At 41.7% G+C, this 17535-nt stretch overlaps 1 protein-coding gene across 1 annotated transcript in view; it reads right to left on the minus strand.

Annotated features, from left to right (window-relative positions):
- Positions 1 to 201: 201 nt before the first annotated feature.
- Positions 202 to 17535, minus strand: part of PDIA4 (protein disulfide isomerase family A member 4) — a 35620-nt gene continuing 18286 nt past the window's right edge. The window contains exons 7-15 of the mRNA XM_029961742.1: positions 12901 to 13081; positions 10936 to 11141; positions 10125 to 10263; positions 9405 to 9610; positions 8570 to 8728; positions 7512 to 7663; positions 6953 to 7109; positions 6625 to 6858; positions 202 to 6058 (exon numbers count right to left, since the gene is read on the minus strand). Of these exons, the coding sequence (XP_029817602.1) occupies positions 5643 to 6058; positions 6625 to 6858; positions 6953 to 7109; positions 7512 to 7663; positions 8570 to 8728; positions 9405 to 9610; positions 10125 to 10263; positions 10936 to 11141; positions 12901 to 13081 (1850 nt within the window). The 3' untranslated portion in view covers positions 202 to 5642. The remainder of the gene's footprint in view (positions 6059 to 6624; positions 6859 to 6952; positions 7110 to 7511; positions 7664 to 8569; positions 8729 to 9404; positions 9611 to 10124; positions 10264 to 10935; positions 11142 to 12900; positions 13082 to 17535) is intronic.

A 17535-nucleotide genomic window follows, 5' to 3' on the forward strand; every position in this document is an offset into this window, starting at 1 on the left:
GTAACACATGAAATATTTCACATTGCAAGTGAATGCAAAACTGCCTTCCTTACTTAAAGCAGTAGTATCACTTTCTAATGGCAAGTTCCATTTCCTGAATGAATTCTGTGGTTTAGAAATCAGTATTAGTGCAGCATCAGCACTTAGCAGAGTTGTGGAGCTTTGGTTCTGTTGCATTCTTTTGTTTGGAACAGGTCCATAGCTTAAATGCAAGTTATTAGGCTGAATAAGGAAAGCAAACAGCTGAGAACTTGGGGTCTGATATGTAAACCAGTCAGATTAGCTGAGTAAATGGTCCTGTCTAGCCTTGATTTCTCTGACTTCATTGACTCAAACTGAAAATTGAGTTACCATTTACTTTTTTTTTTCTTCCCCTGAGACCACCTTCTGCTGTATTTTCCTTTACCCTGCTTTTATCATTCTGAGCAGCATTTTACCAGGCTGTACTGAAGAACAATTCTTTCCTATTGTAAAGCAAAACACACTGAATTTCAGGAAGGCCACTGTAACTTTGAGAAAGGCAAGCAGCAAGGCATTAATTGAGAGCAGGTTGATAAGTGTCAGCTTTCACTACGAAGAAACAATTGGCTGTTCAAAATCCCAGCATATGGAAATCCTTCAGAGGATTGGGTTACTGATTGTGATAAGGGTTTTATTTGCACTAAAAATAGCTTTATCTCCTTTACCTTTACCAAGCCACACACAGCTTGGGATTTGAACAGCATTTCTGAAACTGAAACTTCCACCTTTCTAATGTAAGGATTCAGAGTAAATCACAGAGCAGATCTCTTCCTCTCTAGATGAAAAAAAATGAAACTGGAGAAGAGTAACGTCCTTTCAGACCCAAGCAGTCTCACCCAGCCTCTGGAAAGACATGATAATTTAGTTTTCATGGTACATACAGAGCTTGTCCACACACTTGGGAATGGTGCAGAGGATCAGATTACAGCACAGTGGCTTCATATAAAACCAGCTGCTCTCACAGAAAATCCAGCACTAACATGATATCAGTCTGTGGCCTGACAGCATGCAGAGCGTGTCTAAAGGAACCAGCTTTGGTGCACAGTAACCTCCAAAGATGTTGAAAGAGAACAAGCTGACTTATGAGCGGGATTCTGGGCAGGTATCAAAATAGTTCACACATGGCAGAACAACATTTCTCCAGCCCATGGCTGCATGGCTTCATGTGACCTACCATGGATCCAGGCAGGAAAAGAAGGGGAGCCCTTTGTAGTTGGTCACTGAGAGCCCTCCCCTGACAAATGCACTGCTGTGATGTGCAGCAATTCCTGCAACACCTCACTTCACGCTGTGCAGCACCACTAGCTGAAGTCTCAAAAACACCTGACAACTGAGCCAAGATGCTACTGCACTTCAGAGACTTTGGCTAGGCTTGCTCATAGATCCCTGATCTGCATTGAAAAAGGGAGTTTTGCAACTTAAGTACAGCAAACCAAAGCCATATTGCATAACAGATACAAGGGTCCATACCAGTTTGACTAAGTGGATTACACACTTGTTTGCACAGGGCTTGACATACCGTTACCCCACACCAAGGGCTGAGCGTACAGACTGCAACACTCAACCCTCTGACCAGTCCATTACTAATGAAGGCTGTGATCAAGAAGGCTTGTGGAGCATGGACAGCTTCCAGTGACTTCTCTTGCCTACCAGAAAAGAAAGGATACCAGTCTGACCGCTACAGTTAATGCTACTTTCCAGAGAAGCCTTTAACCTGTATCATTTATTCATGTTCTGCTTTTCAGAAGCCCATTTCCTCAACACATAGCCTCATGTACAAAAGGACAGATCAACTTTGTGGAGTAGTTTCCAGCCCTGCAGTGCCTTGCTTGCTTGGTACCAGACAATCTTAGGCCATACCCAGGCATCATTATAATTCACAGTTTTGAAGTATAAAATTGCTTAGAGTAGAAACTAAGTAATAACTTGATTGCAAACCATCTACTCCTAACAAATCTCCTCCAGTATCAAAAAAGCTAGCAACTGATGCAGTATCGAGATCCCAGGCCATATTTACTGTCCCAAAGACAGTACAGACAAATTCACTCCTCAAGGAGCACCAGCTCCGCTACAGTTGCTGCTTACCTTAGTTCTTGACCCTTCAGGGAAAGGAACTGGCCCCAAAGAAGTCTCAAGTCTGACTACTGATGTACTACAGTTTATAGAAATAAATTTGTTTTCTAGAGGATGCATGTTTAGGAGATATTTATGCCAGGCCAGGCTCCTTTGAGCCTATCCAGGAACTGTTAGTATTATACAAATCAGTTCTGCATGAACTGCAGGATTTCTTCCACCTGGAATCATAATCAGAAATGATGCCATATGCTTATGCAGCTGTGACTAAGAGTAAGTGAGGGGAGCTCTCTTATTATTCTGCACTGTACGCACTTTTATTTTTCTTCTATAAGAAGGGAAAACCTAATCAGTAGAAGGGCTAATCAGTAGCACTCAGGCAACTTCTTAATTAAAGAATTTAGAATGTTTAGAAAAGCATCCTAATGCACCAGGAAGGGAAAAGCAGACATGCATAATGCATTTAACAAATTCCGAAAGATGGTATGAGCTCTTCTCCTTAGAAGGCATCAATCACATCAATATCACTTTATCTGCAGAGAAAACAGTCCTTATGATGTAGCCATCCCAGCGAGTTTCACAGAAAGTTCATGTGATGTGGATAGCACAGACAGCAAGGGGTAGGATATGGGAACAAAGGAAAGCAGTTTGCTTCCCAGTATGACTGCCGAAAGCTGAGAGGCAACAGCGTCCTCACCTTGCTGGGAAGTGATAAATATATTTATTATGACATGCAGATGCCAAGGTGTGTGGCAAAGTCAAGGACTCACAGTAAACGTGGCCAGGTGACACTAGTGTAAGGATGGAACAAATCCTCATTCTCTCTTCTGCTCATAACCTAAACCCATAACCTATTTGGGGTAACACTGCTTGCTTTTGCACCTATGGCTGTCAAGAAACTGTAAGCAACACTGCAGCTAGTGTATTCCTCTTCCTTATTCAGCTCTGACTTAAGCACTGGTGCTCCAGAACAAAATTCAGGTTTTTGAGCACAGTCCTGAAGTAACTCTGTATGTACCAGGTTGCCTCCACCTGTGAAGGCAAGAAACAGTGAGGTGTCAGGAGCACTGAGCAAGCACACCTTGGACACTCCCCTGGGCCCTGAGCCTTTTATTGCCACAAGGCCTCCCAGCAGGCTGGAGAGGTTGGTTTCAACCCAGAGTAGTGTCAGCTCCTGCTGGGAGGAAGAAGTTTACAGAAAGAGTACAGCATTGGCAATGACAGTGTTTATAATTTACCACCTACAAGAAGAGACGTAAGAAACTGTCACGCTCAACTTTAACTCAAGAAGAATGGAGCTTCAGCCCTGATTGCAGTCTTCACCATCAATAAGGGACTTTTCACCCTCCCTTCTACATGCTCCCTATTTATCCATATCCTCCTGGTGATTAAGCAGCATCTATTTTGGAATAAACCCCGGAAAGTCTGCAACTAACTTACAAGCAGGAGCAGTTTAGTTCGCTGCAGCATTTTGTGAGGTATTTGCTTAAGGATACAACCTGAACTACGTTTTAAGAACCAATCTGAAAAGTCTGTGCCAACTTCTTTGAAGAACTGAGTTGATATCACTGGAAGACAAGACTTTGCTACTTGGCCTATATGCATACTTTCTAAAGCAGAAAAAAATCACCTCTGGTGCTCAGGCAAGTCTGATCTCCCTCCTGTTGCCTGCACAACATATTTATCACAGATGATGGCCTTTGGAGGCTCTACAGAAAAGCTGCAAACAGAAACGGCAATTGATGGGAAGACAGTGCACTTGGTAAGGGTTTTGTAGGTGAAATACTGCCTAAGCTTAACAGACACCTGTACATCTAAGTACAGTAGAGAAAAAAAGCCCTCTAATGTGAAAAGAGGAGATTTACAACGCCAGGGCCTGAAGTGAATGATTACACTGCTCTAACACTTGCTTGCTTAGCTTCTCAGCTTTTGCTGATAAACAACAGGAGCTGAATAGCACTCAGGCACACCGCAATACTCTCTGGAGATTTGATACTGTCCCCCTCATTCATCATTCGCTGGTGAGCTTTGTTTACTAGCTTCAGCTAAACCATTAACGAAGGGAAAGCCTTCAGGCAGTCCCACATACCTCTTCAAGAATAATTGATAGTCACACTCTGCTGTGTGGGTTGTTAACAGTCACTGGAGAACAGTCCCCTGTTAAGGCAACAGGGAAGCATGTCCCTTCATCAGGGATGCAAAGTGCAGTAGGAAAAGACAAGGACTGCATACCCCCTTCCAGGCTCTTTTGGGTACTCAGACTATACCTTAACAGCCACCTTCTGGACATGGTTTTATCCTGGCTACACAGAAGACTGCATCTCCCCAGAATTAAAGAATGATCAGGTGGTGGTTTTAGACCTCCAAAAGCTAAAAATTAACAAAACAAGTAATTACTGAAGGAAGACTGATGATACTTCACAAGGCAGAAAGCAGTGCTGCTGGAGTAGCACTACCTGTAAAATGAAATATGTATCCAGACTGCCTCAGTGACTCCCAAGTCACACCCACTGCACCAACACAGCTCTGAGAAGAGTCAGACAGTGCTTCTAGAGTACATAAGTCTGTGCCATCAACACAGCCCATAAATTTATGGACATACCTAAAGTGGGACATTCAAGATAAAACCCCACTTTTTAATGCATATTCTCCCAAGAGGAGCACAGAGAATATGTGATCATCTTTTGTACCTGCAGTACTTGCTACAGGAATAAAGGCCATCAGAAAGTCTCAATCTCCTTCCCTAAAGAAGAATCACTATCAAACTTTCCCCTCTGCAAAAGGAAAGGAGACAGTAACACACAGGTCTGATACCAGAATCCAAGCACTTCCACCCACTAAATGCTCTTTCTGGCACACTCCAATTACTCCAAAACATATTTAGGAAGACTAAGATATAAATGGGTCAATATAGACTACTAAAGTGAGGTAAATTAGAAAAACTTTCTATTTTAGCATCACCCTCTCTACAGAGAGGTAAAAAGCTAAAACAGACAGGCATATTTGGCTAGCAAGTCACTGTGTCTTATCTCAATAGGACCAAATAATTCATCCACACTTTAGAAAACCTCCATTCTTATCCTCCTCAATGAATACAGTGATATAGTCAAAAGAAGAGGTATACAGAAACATAACAAAAAAGACCGGCTGAAAAGACTGCTCACCCCAGTAACCCTAACAACAAATAAGACAAAGAAATCTGTTTGGCTGAGGAATCTGCTTCTCTCTTTTTGGTAGTATCTTTTAACTTAAAAACAGCTGCATTTGAGTCAAAGAATAAAGCTCAAGATAGTCACAAAAAATAAAGGATGTATTTTTCTCCAAAGATCAAAACCATAACTAAGACAAGACATTCATATTAGAGTATTAAGTTCAGTGTCCAGAAAAAAACTCTTCTGCCATATATAAAAAAAAAAGATACTGCAATTACTTTACTGCTCAAGAATCTCTTTGCTCAAACTGCTTAACTCTTCTCTCACGAAGTTTTGTCAGTAACTTGATTTTAACTACAACGTACAAACAACTTTTCTTCACCACCCTCAACTTATCTAAAGCTCTTCTTTTGTTCTGGAGAGTTTTGTTGCATGCTCCTCTATAAATTTGCTCAAATGCTCTAAATCTCTGTCCCCGCCTTCAAATTTAATAGGGTTGTTCTTCTTGTCCCTCGGAGCAAAGTAGATGGTGGGGAATCCTTCCACTTTGTAGTGGTCGTTTGTCACGTCGTTGGCGGTAGCATCCATCTTGGCTATAACTAGATTTTTCTCATTCTTGTATTTTTTGCCTAGCTCTGTATACACTGGTTCAAGTTTCTTGCAGTGTCCACACCATGGGGCATAGAACTCTATGAGAACATCATTCTTTGGATCCATTACTATGGTATCAAAAGTTTTACCCACTACCACTTTCACAGGCCCTTTGTTATTTTTTGGCACTGGCTGGGACTTCACAATTGGCTTCAGTTTTCCTAGAAGAAAGAAAAACACACAGCACTGTTAGAATATGGTAAGAGCAGCCCTTACAATCTCCCCCAAGAAAAGGTAGTAGTACATCCTCCTGCCAGGGAAAAAATCACTGCACCAGCAAATGAACTTGCCCCTGAAACAGGCTGGTTTGCTGGTGACCTTTTAGCCAAATAGCCTGGTGAAATATGGCTAACAATTTGTTTCATAATTCCCTAGAACCTTTCTTCATCTTTTTACGGCTGTCCATCCACAGGGTACTAACTAGTGATTTATTACAGAAATCGCAAATATGAATGATCAGCTCACACTTCAGAGCCATAGGAACATTTTAGGTTTGCCAAACATAACATGCTCAGGTTTAGAGTATAGCTGGAAGTCACAGCATAGTCCAAGCAACGAAGTTAATGAACCAAAGTTTAAAAAAAAAAGAGGTAAGAAACATCCAAAAGCTTCAAGTCACAGAACACTGCAAGGTTGCACAAATGACTTTATTATAGCCATCGCCTCAGGAAAAACTCTTGGGTAAACAGAGCAAATAGCTTAGAGAACCCTATTTTAGAAACTGTACCTTTTTTGAATGCCAGCACAAACTGTCTCAGTACATCAGAGTCAAACTCTTCTGGCTCCATGGCATATTTCTTGCCACCTTCATCCAGAATGGCAACATTGACGTCCTCTCCACTCTCAAGCAGGCCCAAATCTTTTATTTCAGAAGAATAATCCTCCTCATCAGAAACAGCAAACACATATTCAGGAAAGTCTTTGGCCACTTCCAGGACTTTGCCTCTCCAGTACTGGGTAGCTGAAAAATCAGAACACAAGGGGATTGGCAATTTCTAGTTACTTACTGCCTGCTTCCTCTCAAAGTGGAGGAATGGTAATCACAGCAAACTTACCAACTCGGTAGTCAAAACTGAAGTCCACAGAATAATAGACCACCACTAGAGGACGCTTAGCATATCTCTTAGCATCATTGGAAGGCTTCCGATGACCAACTAGAGGCAAAGCATGTTTGAGCACATGCTCTTTAATCTCCGACCCATCTGTAGAATCCTGTTCAAAAAAATTGCAAGAAAGGTTCAGACAAGGAGATTTAAGAGGCATTTCTGTTACACACTACTGAAAACTAATATTGATGCATACATGAATGAGAGAGGGGCATGTTATAAACAATACTGTCATCATACTCTTCAAATCTTTGAGCACTAGGGATAATTTGGTGTTCTACCTTTGAACTGAATATTGTAATGATAAAATTATTATTTGAAAATGTAACATCTGGACTAATTTCATAAAGTTTTCTTGAACAAAGCAATACAGTTTCAGTGGACAAACAGTTGCCTCAAATATCTAGTGGGAGTACTTCCAACAGGAAGATGCCAACTGATCATAAATACAAGGAAAGAGAACCTTCAATCCGCACACAAACTTTCTAGCTCTGTATCAGCTACTCACTTTAAGATTCAGAATGTGCATCTTGGGCTCATGCTTTGACTGAAATTTTTCTGGCTGCATGACAACTAGTTTTCCTGGAGATGCTTTCAGTAGTTTTGCAATCTCATTGCTGAAGGTGTGATGAAACTTATAATCTTCTCTCAAACCGTTAGCTGAAAAATTAAGGTTAGGGTGAAGGAAAAGTCAGTAAGAAGTGGGCTGACAGCCTCCAACTGAAATCTTGAGACTGCACTGCAAGGAAACTCTCTTCCTATTCTCAAAGGGACACAGAACAACCCAGTCTTGGACAAAGCTCTCATTCAAGGGTGAGAAGCATGTAACTACACATACAATTCTAGCAGCACTATTTGAATGCTGTTCAACAAGAATAACTTGTCGAGTTATTCTACATACCTCAAAAACCTTGAAGAGCTTCCAAAACATACAGCAAAACAGCTATTTGTTTATAACTCTTATATCTCTTGGCTTCCCCCCAAATGGGTCAACTAGCCAAACTATTTGCTTTGGGGCAGCCTGGGAAACAGTTCTGTAGTCTTCCATGCTGGAGCAACAAATTAGCTCCTAATCCAACTACAAATGACAGCAGCTCCAGAAGCAGACATAGACAGGTGGCCAGGAATGGTCTAGCTAAACTGATCCAGAGGTGGATGATGATTCTTTCTCCAGGCCACTCACCCCAAACAAGCTTGGCAAAGCCCAGTCTCTGGAACTGTCAGGCATGAAACAAGCAGTAACAGACAGCAAAGATACATAGGCTTTAAGCCAGGAAGTTGTGATTTGTTCCTCAGGCACAAATTCTCCCTCCTCCCTAGTTTGCATGCTTTTAGGGACACTGTACTAGGAGGAATTATCTTCTGTGACTGGCTGATACTTCAGCTACAACCCCAAAATCTGGTGTGAGCTTTTTTCTTGAGTAGATCACCCCTCCATCTACTTCTTGTTCCTCTTCAACCCCCCCTACTGAACTAAGAACACAAATAAATGATCTCTCTGCACCCAAAGTCCTAGGCAGAATCCTAACAAAACATATTTAATTAATATTTTAAAACATTCTGTACCTGCTTCCTGATAGAGCTGATAGGCTTTGTCATTCTCTCCACTAAAGACACCAATGATGATGACATCATCCCCATCCCTCAGAAATTCCTGTACCTGCTTGGTAGCCTGAATCTGTTTGGATGGAGGACCAGCCTGTTCAATCATGTAGTCGACAATACCTGTGAGACAAACCCGCCCCCAAAAAGTTGCTTAGAACTTCTATTGAACTGAAAGGTTCAGGCATTCCATGTACAACATTGTTTAGTACCACATTTCCCACAAACACCATGTGACATCGGGGACAGCCCTCCCACAATAACTTAAAGACCAAATCAGCAAGACCTCAGTCTAAGTTTTTAAAGCTGCAGTTCTGGATATTCTCCTTCAGGTTAGTTTCAGAAGAGGTGGCCAAGCATGAGATCCATGGATGCTGGCTGATCTTGCAAGTGACCTTCCTTTATGAAATTCCAGACACTTCACTGTCTCCTGAACCTGCTACGAATCAAAGTTCTACTTGGATAGTCTTAAGTCTTTCCTCTTATTAGAACTTAATATTGAGTATTTTGCCAGTCCTTATGGTGCATTCCAGTACAATTAAAGGCTGCCCATTTACTCATATTGCCACTGCTTCACCATGGGTATTTAACTTCCTTTATATTAAAAGGAGCTGATATACCACCATAAGATGTCAAAGATTACAGACAAATTTAAATTGCTGGCCTATGAAGAGCACAATTTGTCAAGTTTCCCCAGCTTCTATTGTTATGATGTTAACAAGCCTGCAAGTCCTATAGAGATGTTAAAATATTTGTGGTCAATCCTTCAGAAAATAAGAAAAAGTAGAAGTTGCAGTACCATATTTTTCCCGTGGCCCACTGTAGTCATAAGGTTTGCCCTTGCGGAAGATTTTGAGAGTTGGGTAGCCAGTAACATCAAACTTCTTGGCAAGCTCAGTTTCAGCAGTGGCATCAACCTTAGCTAAGGGAATTGGAGGCGTGCGCTTGCTGAGCTCCTTGGCAGCCTTCTCGTATTCTGGAGCAAGCCTTTTGCAGTGCCCACACCTAGGGAAGGAGAGCAGAGAGCAGTTTTTACAACCCAGGAAGTCTGCCAGGCACCTTCTACCTCTGAAGTGGAAGAGTTAAGTCTTCCAGAATGCCGAGAGTAGAAATGGGATTACTGAATCTCCTATGGACACTTCAGCCTAGGAATATGTGTCTCTCCAACTTGAAGCTGGCCTCACACTACTATAGGTAGTTTCATTTCCAGAGGCCATTTTTAAACTAAGGACCAACTATCTTTGGTTTTCAGTATCTCAACGTGGTCCCAAATTAGTAAATAAGGAGAATCTTCAGTGAAGCTTTCGACACCACCCCTTGCTGGGACATAGATCTAGTCTAGTCTTCAACTGATTTGCAACGTGATCCTAGGTTCAGATTAGAACTAAGGTACACCAGAGCTATACACACCTGCACAAGGCAAAGATGTGTAAAGAGGCATAACAACAGAAATCAGGCTCACCAAGCCTGTTCAAGCCAGCTGTGCTAGGCAAGTACAGGTGACTGCCTTCTTGCTTACCATGGAGCATAGAACTCCACCAGGATTATGTCAGCACCATTCACGACATCGTCGAAATTATCCTGGGTCAATACCAGAGTAGCTTCGGGTGGAGGGGTCCAACTGGGGTCAGAGACCTCCTTCACTTTGGCCACAATTGCTGAAATACAGTTCAATAACCCAATTAGCAAGTGTGCATTATTATAGCACTAGCATGGCAAATGCAAGAGATGATAACAAGAATTTAAAATTAGAGTGGCGAGCATGGTCTTGGACCGAGGCTTACACATCAAGCTTACATGAGAATGCTTTCTTAATCAATCTCCTTTATGCTTTATTTCCTTGATGGCATTGCCAAGAAGGTCTTCTCTTCACACCATATTGCATCTTACTTATCCAGAGCACAGATCTGTACTTTGCAGCACTGTAGTACGTGAATTCCATCTCAAAAGAGACAGAAAAGGTAGTATTTCCTCTCTGACTGAAGCTGGGCACATCAATTAAGTGAAAACCAAGCAGGTTTATATACAGTCAATATATAGATCAGATGTTTATTGGCTGATCCTTCAGCAGGCATGAGACTGTTTCCTCTTTTGGTCAAGTCATATCTCTAGAAACCTCCTGTCAGCAACAGCACTACCCACAACCTGCAAAACTGTCCTCTAGCATGCAGTCAGTTGAGAAAACAGGAAAAATTTCAGCCTTCATAGTATTATTCTGCTTAAGATAAGGTAACGTGAGACCAAAGTCCTTCAAAATAGTCACATATTAAGAAGCAAGATCATATACTACTTTGTTTTCTTACAGAGACCTGCAAAGGACTGGTGCTTACCATCTTCCGTCCTAGAACCGTCATAGTCAACAGGTTGGCCTTTTTTCAGGATTTTGATGGTTGGGTAGCCACTGACGTCAAAACGACTTGCTAGTGAAGTGGCTGCAGTAGCATCTATTTTGGCAACAGGAATAGGAGGGTCATTTTCCTTCAGAGTTTTGGCTATCTTTTCATACTCAGGAGCAAACTGCTTGCAATGCCCACACCTGTCAGAGGAAGACACAAGTAGATACATAAATGCACAATGGACTCGCAGAGATATTCTGCTGCTCTGCATTTCCAGGATGCCTTCTGACAGATGTTCACATAATCAACACAGAAATGTCTGTCTTGCTGTGTGTTCAGATTATGGAGAGATAAAGCTAATGTTCAAATTGACAAATTAAGTAACTATAGCTAATTCGTTCAAATCCCAACGTTGGTTTTTTTCCCTAATTTTCATTCAACATGCAGTGTATTTCCATATGCTTTATAAAGCCATTGTAAAAAAATTCAACAGGTGCTTTTACAACAAAACTGTAAGTCTTGTACATGCTCCTCCTTCCTTCCCGCCTCCACAAATACAGTCTCAATTCAACTTCAGCTTCTCCCTAATCTAGTTTTATCTTCTCTACCTACCACCCTAAATTGAACTAAAGAGAAAAATGAACCAGAAGTTAAGTTGGTCTAATGAAATCTCACACCCACCATGGTATCAGAGCACCTGCTCCCTCTCTGGCCACAGCAGAACTTTCTGGGAAGAACAGAGGCTTCTGCTGCAAAAGCTGATGTGACAAAGGATATCAGCATAAGAAAAGCCAGATATAGCTTGACAAGCTGAACATGAAACCAGGAAAACGTAGGGGGAAGAAAAGAGGAAATGTGTGGCAGATAGCCTGGGCTCCTTAGCCTCTTAACTGGCAGAATGGGGAGTAGAAAAAAGGAGAGGTGTTTAGTCCATGATGACACAACATCCTTCTGCTCAGATAAATTAAGCTTTATGTTTAGTTTCCATGCAGGCGAGCTACAGCTGCAGGATTAGTACCCGCAGACAAGGAGGGATGGGATTCTCTGTAACAAGAATGGCACCAGTTAAAATGCAACTCCACCTCAAGATCACATTCGCCCTTCTATTCAAAGACTAGAAAAGGAGCTATGAGTAAGTCATCTTTGTATCACTAAATCACAATGGAAAAGAGGTTCTGGCTGCAACGTTAACTCAGCAACTTGACTAAAAATATATTCTACTCTTGTTTTCCCCCAGTAACCATCCCTATTATTTTTGTCCATAAGAATGCAAGAGAAGGCACATTCTGGCCTAAATTCTTTGTCTCGGTTATATGCAGGTAAGTCCACTGTAGTTCCCCTGAGCACACTAGTGGTCCTGGGATGCCAGCAGAAACTATTATCATTAGGTAGATGTATGAGCCACTGCTCAAACTGATAATAGAAACAAGCTATGTCCTTAATCACACCACACCCTTCTGACAAGGACAGAAATGTGAATTTTAAAAGGAAAACCTTCTAGCAATTCCACTACTAGGGAAGTCACCTTCATCCCTCCATTTAGATGAGGAAGCACAAAAGTTCCCAGTGGTCCAGCACAAGGACAATAGCAGGCTGCAAGACCACACTGCATGATTTTTCTGGGCCTCACTGGGACCATTTCTGTTCCCAACAGGCACAAAGCAGGGAGAACCAAGGCTGTCCTTCCCTTGGCATGGGATCCCTCAGCATGGCCCACATCTGTGAGAAGGAACAGGCTGTTGGCTATTGCATGGTACAGGGAAAAGGGTTCCTCTACACCACCAGAACCATCTGCTTCCCTGGACTATAGTAGCATCCAGTGCATCTCCTGCAAGCAAGCTACTCCTATGTCATCTTTAAAACTGCAACTCAAGTTCACTGTTTAGGAGTGTGTCCTGGCAGAGAAGACCTCAACAGCCATCTCATCTTGGACATAAGGAGGTACCACTGTGAACCCACCACGGTGCGTAGAACTCCAGCAGCACAGTATCCTTGTCCGCAGTAAAGGTGTCAAAGTTTGCATCATTCAAGACTAATACACCATTTTCTTCTTTAACTACAGAATCATCATCATCTTCATCATCATCTTCATCATCATCATCATCATCACTGTCATCATCGGCTTCTTTTGTAACAGATTCTGGAAAAGTAAAAATGCAATAGATATTAGATTTTGCAAAGAGCTTGGACTCAAATGTTTGACTGTTTCATTTTTGTCCACACTACACCAGCCAACAATATCAATGTTTCAGTAAAGTGGCAACATCTATCTCCAATTTCAAGGCAAACTAACAAAATGGACACAACAAGAATTAATACACACGGATCCACATAACAGGTGCCACCAAGGTACATCGGATATATTGTTGAAATGTGGGAAGCGAGACATGTTCTGTTGGGCAAGAAGGGCACGGAAATGACACCTAAATTCAAACAGAAGCCCTTCATCATGCAGTAGAACAGTTGCCATAAACCCAAATGTTACAATCTTGCTAGTACAAAGGTGGTTTGGAGGCAGCACTTTAAAATGAGGCTTCCTTCCTGACTGCTCCATCCCACCTCTGCCACCTCAATATATCTTGCTTTCAATTACAGCGATGTTTCAGGTCTGCAATTCATTGAGGAGTCTTTCCACTCACAGAGGCATCAATCACTCTGCTCTGGATCAGCACCAGGCTGCACTGAGTGTAAAATCAAGTAACTGTTTCAGGAGTCCCGTGAAAACCCATTTGTATGCACCTGGCAGATGCAAGGTAAATGGAGTGAAAGCTTCTTTCAAATGACTTTTGGGGAGGCCTTTGATCTAAGGAGACCAAAACCGCTGGTCCAGAACAGGCCTTTCAAGAAGAAAGCAGATTTGTTCAATTCCTGAAGCAAAATTAGCACGTGAAAGCTGAAGCCAGGACATTTCAACTGTTTCATTCTTTGTTGGCTTAGAATTTGAGATGGTTTCTTTAATATTCAACCTTTCACATGTTCCTTTAAACTTTTTTTTTTTTAACTGCTATCTTTCAAGGCAACCAGACCTTCCTGAAGCCCTTTAAGGAATTTCAGTTACAGAACAAGTAATGATAATACATCATCCCAAATGAAAACTGTAAAACAACGAAGCTAAGGCCCTTTTGACCACTGAGAGTCCCAGGAGTATACTGGGGAAAAAAAAAAAAAGAGAAAAAAGGATTTAGGTTTCTTGGTCAAAACTATTTTTTCCATTTAATTTTAACTGGCTTTTGACTAAGCTGACAGGAGTTACTGCAGCACTATTCTGAAAATACTCTGATTTCACCTGGAATTTGAAAGTTAAGAACGAAAAATATGTACTACCCAGCTATGAAAAAGTGAACAAAACAAATCCCACTTTTCTCAGACCAACAGCAGACCACAGGAACAATCTCACCATGGACAAAACTATGCCATTAAATTGCAATAGCTATTTTTATGTTAGAAGAAAGCATACAAGAATAAGACTATATGCCCTCAGAAAACACCACGGGCCCTTGGAGAAAATATGTTCATTTTAATTAGAAGCCAACTTTACCTACCACCAAAATATTAAAGCTTCTGGTGAGGAGAGAGATCACAGGAGATCATTTATCACACAACAGTAGTCACCTAGATTAGATTTCTTTAACAACTATTCCTGTTTCATCTGATCTTTGAAGCAGCTAAAAGCACTTTTTGCCAGCAGACAATGCCTCCTGTGTTGCAGCACTTGCTCATACTTGAGGGAAGTCACATACCTACAGGAGTACCCTGGTGAAACAGCTGGTTTTCAGGGGGTGTTAGCAGGCAAAACTTCTGCCTTACATGGGTGCCCAGCAGCTTTGAGGGCTATGTTTCACCACACAGTGTTCCTGGTCAGTCTGTGCCTGAACTTCCCGCAAGTTGCGCAATGCCGTTGCTTTTCCGTGCAAATTGCTTCAGACTTGGTTTTTCCTGACACAAAGGAATTTGAGCAAAACTAGCTGGCCAATTCTGCTCATGCATCTCAAACTAACCACCAGGTTGTGACCCTCATTCCTGCTTACTATGCTAACTACCTGCCCCCAACAAAGACAAAGGCCACTGCAGCTACTGTAGCACAGGCTCATGGTTTAGAAAACCAAGAACAAAGCATCACCTGCAAAAACATCCTGCACAAGTGGAAAATGTAACCATTAGATCCAACATCCATCACCGAAATAATTTTGTATCTTTCCCTGCAAGTGGCTGCACAGCCTGCCAACATAAAACTTCCTTGACAGTGACACATTGTCATGGGCATTATACACACCCACTTCCTCCTCCTTGGAGATGGAGGCAGGACAATAGCAGTGTAACAGCAGGACTCCACCTTTTCCCAAGTGGGAGGAGGGCATGCATTAAAAAAAAGTTAACCACACCTATAAACTGGTCCTTAAGTGTGCAAACTCTATCATAGCTACCTCTAACACCTCCTTTACTATTAGGACTGAAAGAACTGCTTCAGGGACCTGACCAAGCATGGGAGTAGCAAGCAGGACATCTTTTCATTAAGAGCAAGAAACTTGCCTCTGCATTAATGATTTACAATTTAAAGAGAACAGATGCAGAATGAGTCTTACTGTGACACCTGAAATAGCAGAAGTAGCTAATAAATACTTGCATAAGACAGCTCATGAAAATAAAACAGCTGCCCCCAAACTGAAGTGTCTTTGTTTCTTAAAGATACTTACAAAGCAGGTGGACAAGCCAACATGTGGCAGCTGTAGCTAAAACCTGCCCTCCATTAAAATATGGATTACTCCCTTTTACTCCAAAAAAATCACTTCTGCAAATTTCAACACATTACTACACAAGTCAAAAAACATGATCAAAATGGTACTTATTTTAAGACTTGAAGTACATGATACTGGCTGGCAGACCTTCAGGATGACAGCTACTCTACGTGAAATTAATTCTTCCAGTAACTTTGCTGTACACTCAGCATTTATCATAAATCTGGCCTAGTAACTTTTTCTTAAGTAAAGTAAATCCCATACAAATAAAGCTGCATCCAGACATCAACAACTTCAGGATTCTGCCTGAAAGTTTTCTTCTGAGGAGCGCAGTTCCCCAATTGGATGAACTCAGTTTTCAGAAACCCAGAAGTTAAGACTCATAATCTGTTGCTAGGGCACTCAAAAGTCTTTCAACAAAATCAATCCTCCTCAAACTTTTCTGTAGTCGATCCTCTACACGATTCCTCCTTTTCCTCCATCAGGATGCTAAGGGTGTAACAGTCACAATCCAGGCTAACCTTACTTTGAGCATATTTGCCTCACTGTCCCAGTTGAACTTCACTTCCCAAACCATGCAGTACAACAAGCCGGGTTTAATCTGAACTTTTCATCTCCTGCACAATCAATGTACATAAAATCACTTGGTTGTTGCAAAGTAAACTTATTACACTTCATACACATCTGCATTCTGAGAGCAAAAATGAAAATCCCAACTATGTGCATTTTTAATGCAAAGGCTTTGAAAAGCCTATTCATGATCTATATACAATTTCTAGATACACAATAGAAACCAGAAAACGATTCAAGTTGTGCAACGGATTAGTGCTCAGCTTCCACACAGCAGGAAAGACTTCCATCACCATGCACCTTTGATCCAGAGAACTCTTATAATGAGAAGAACAGCACACGTGGGAAATACTGTTGAGAGCCTGAGAGCCTGGCCCACGGGAAGCTGAGCTACCGCTGTCAGCCACAGGTAACACTGTAACATCACAGGTGTTACTTCATTCTATGAAGGTTGTAGGGAAAATCAGTACTTGGCTTTGTCACATGCTACAAAGCGAGGATAATCAAGTGTTCGAGCTAAAAGTGGAGAAACAGACACAATACTTGTATTTCAGTTTGCAACAAAAAAAAAAAAAAAAAAGCGCTTCACAGGAAAATTCTGTATCTCCATCTCCTTTCTGCAGACTCCATATCCTTTAAAACAAGTTTCTTGATCCTCATCCTACAGACAGTTAATTACACAGATAAGGTAACTGATTTATATGCACTTCTTTGAGTTTTAGTGCCTGTTCAGTGAGCAAGAATTTGCAGGACATGAGTTCAGAAGGTCATCCATAATCCAGTCTCCCCGAACGCCCTCTAATACTGAACGTACAAGAAACATGAAAGATGCACGATTTAACAAAATTCACATGAGAGAAACTTAAAACTAAAAAAAGAAAACCTTCAAATGCCTGCCTCCTACTTTCAGGCACATACTAAACTCAATAAGCCTGAGCAGCTTTGTTTCAGCTAATTTTGGAAGAGACACACGTCAGTGAAATTCAAAGACAATGGGAAGAAACAGCAAGCAACTGGCAACACTGGGCCTTCCTTCTGTGGAAAAAAAACAACAACCCCATCAGTCTGAAACACGCAGAATGCACAGATCCCCTGAACAGAGGGATAAGGAAAAGAGTGCTCAGCCATAGAATCACAGGATGTTAAGGTTGGAATGGACCTTAAAGATCATTTAGTCCCAATCCCTCTGCCACGGGCATGGGCATCTTCAACTAGACCACAAACTGGCCTTGAACACTGCCAGGGATGGGGTATCCACAACCTCTCTGGGCAACCTGTTCCAGTGTCT

Source organism: Manacus vitellinus, unplaced genomic scaffold (assembly GCF_001715985.3).
Source record: "Manacus vitellinus isolate BGI_N305 unplaced genomic scaffold, ASM171598v3 scaffold_3_pilon, whole genome shotgun sequence".
NCBI lineage: Eukaryota > Metazoa > Chordata > Aves > Passeriformes > Pipridae > Manacus > Manacus vitellinus.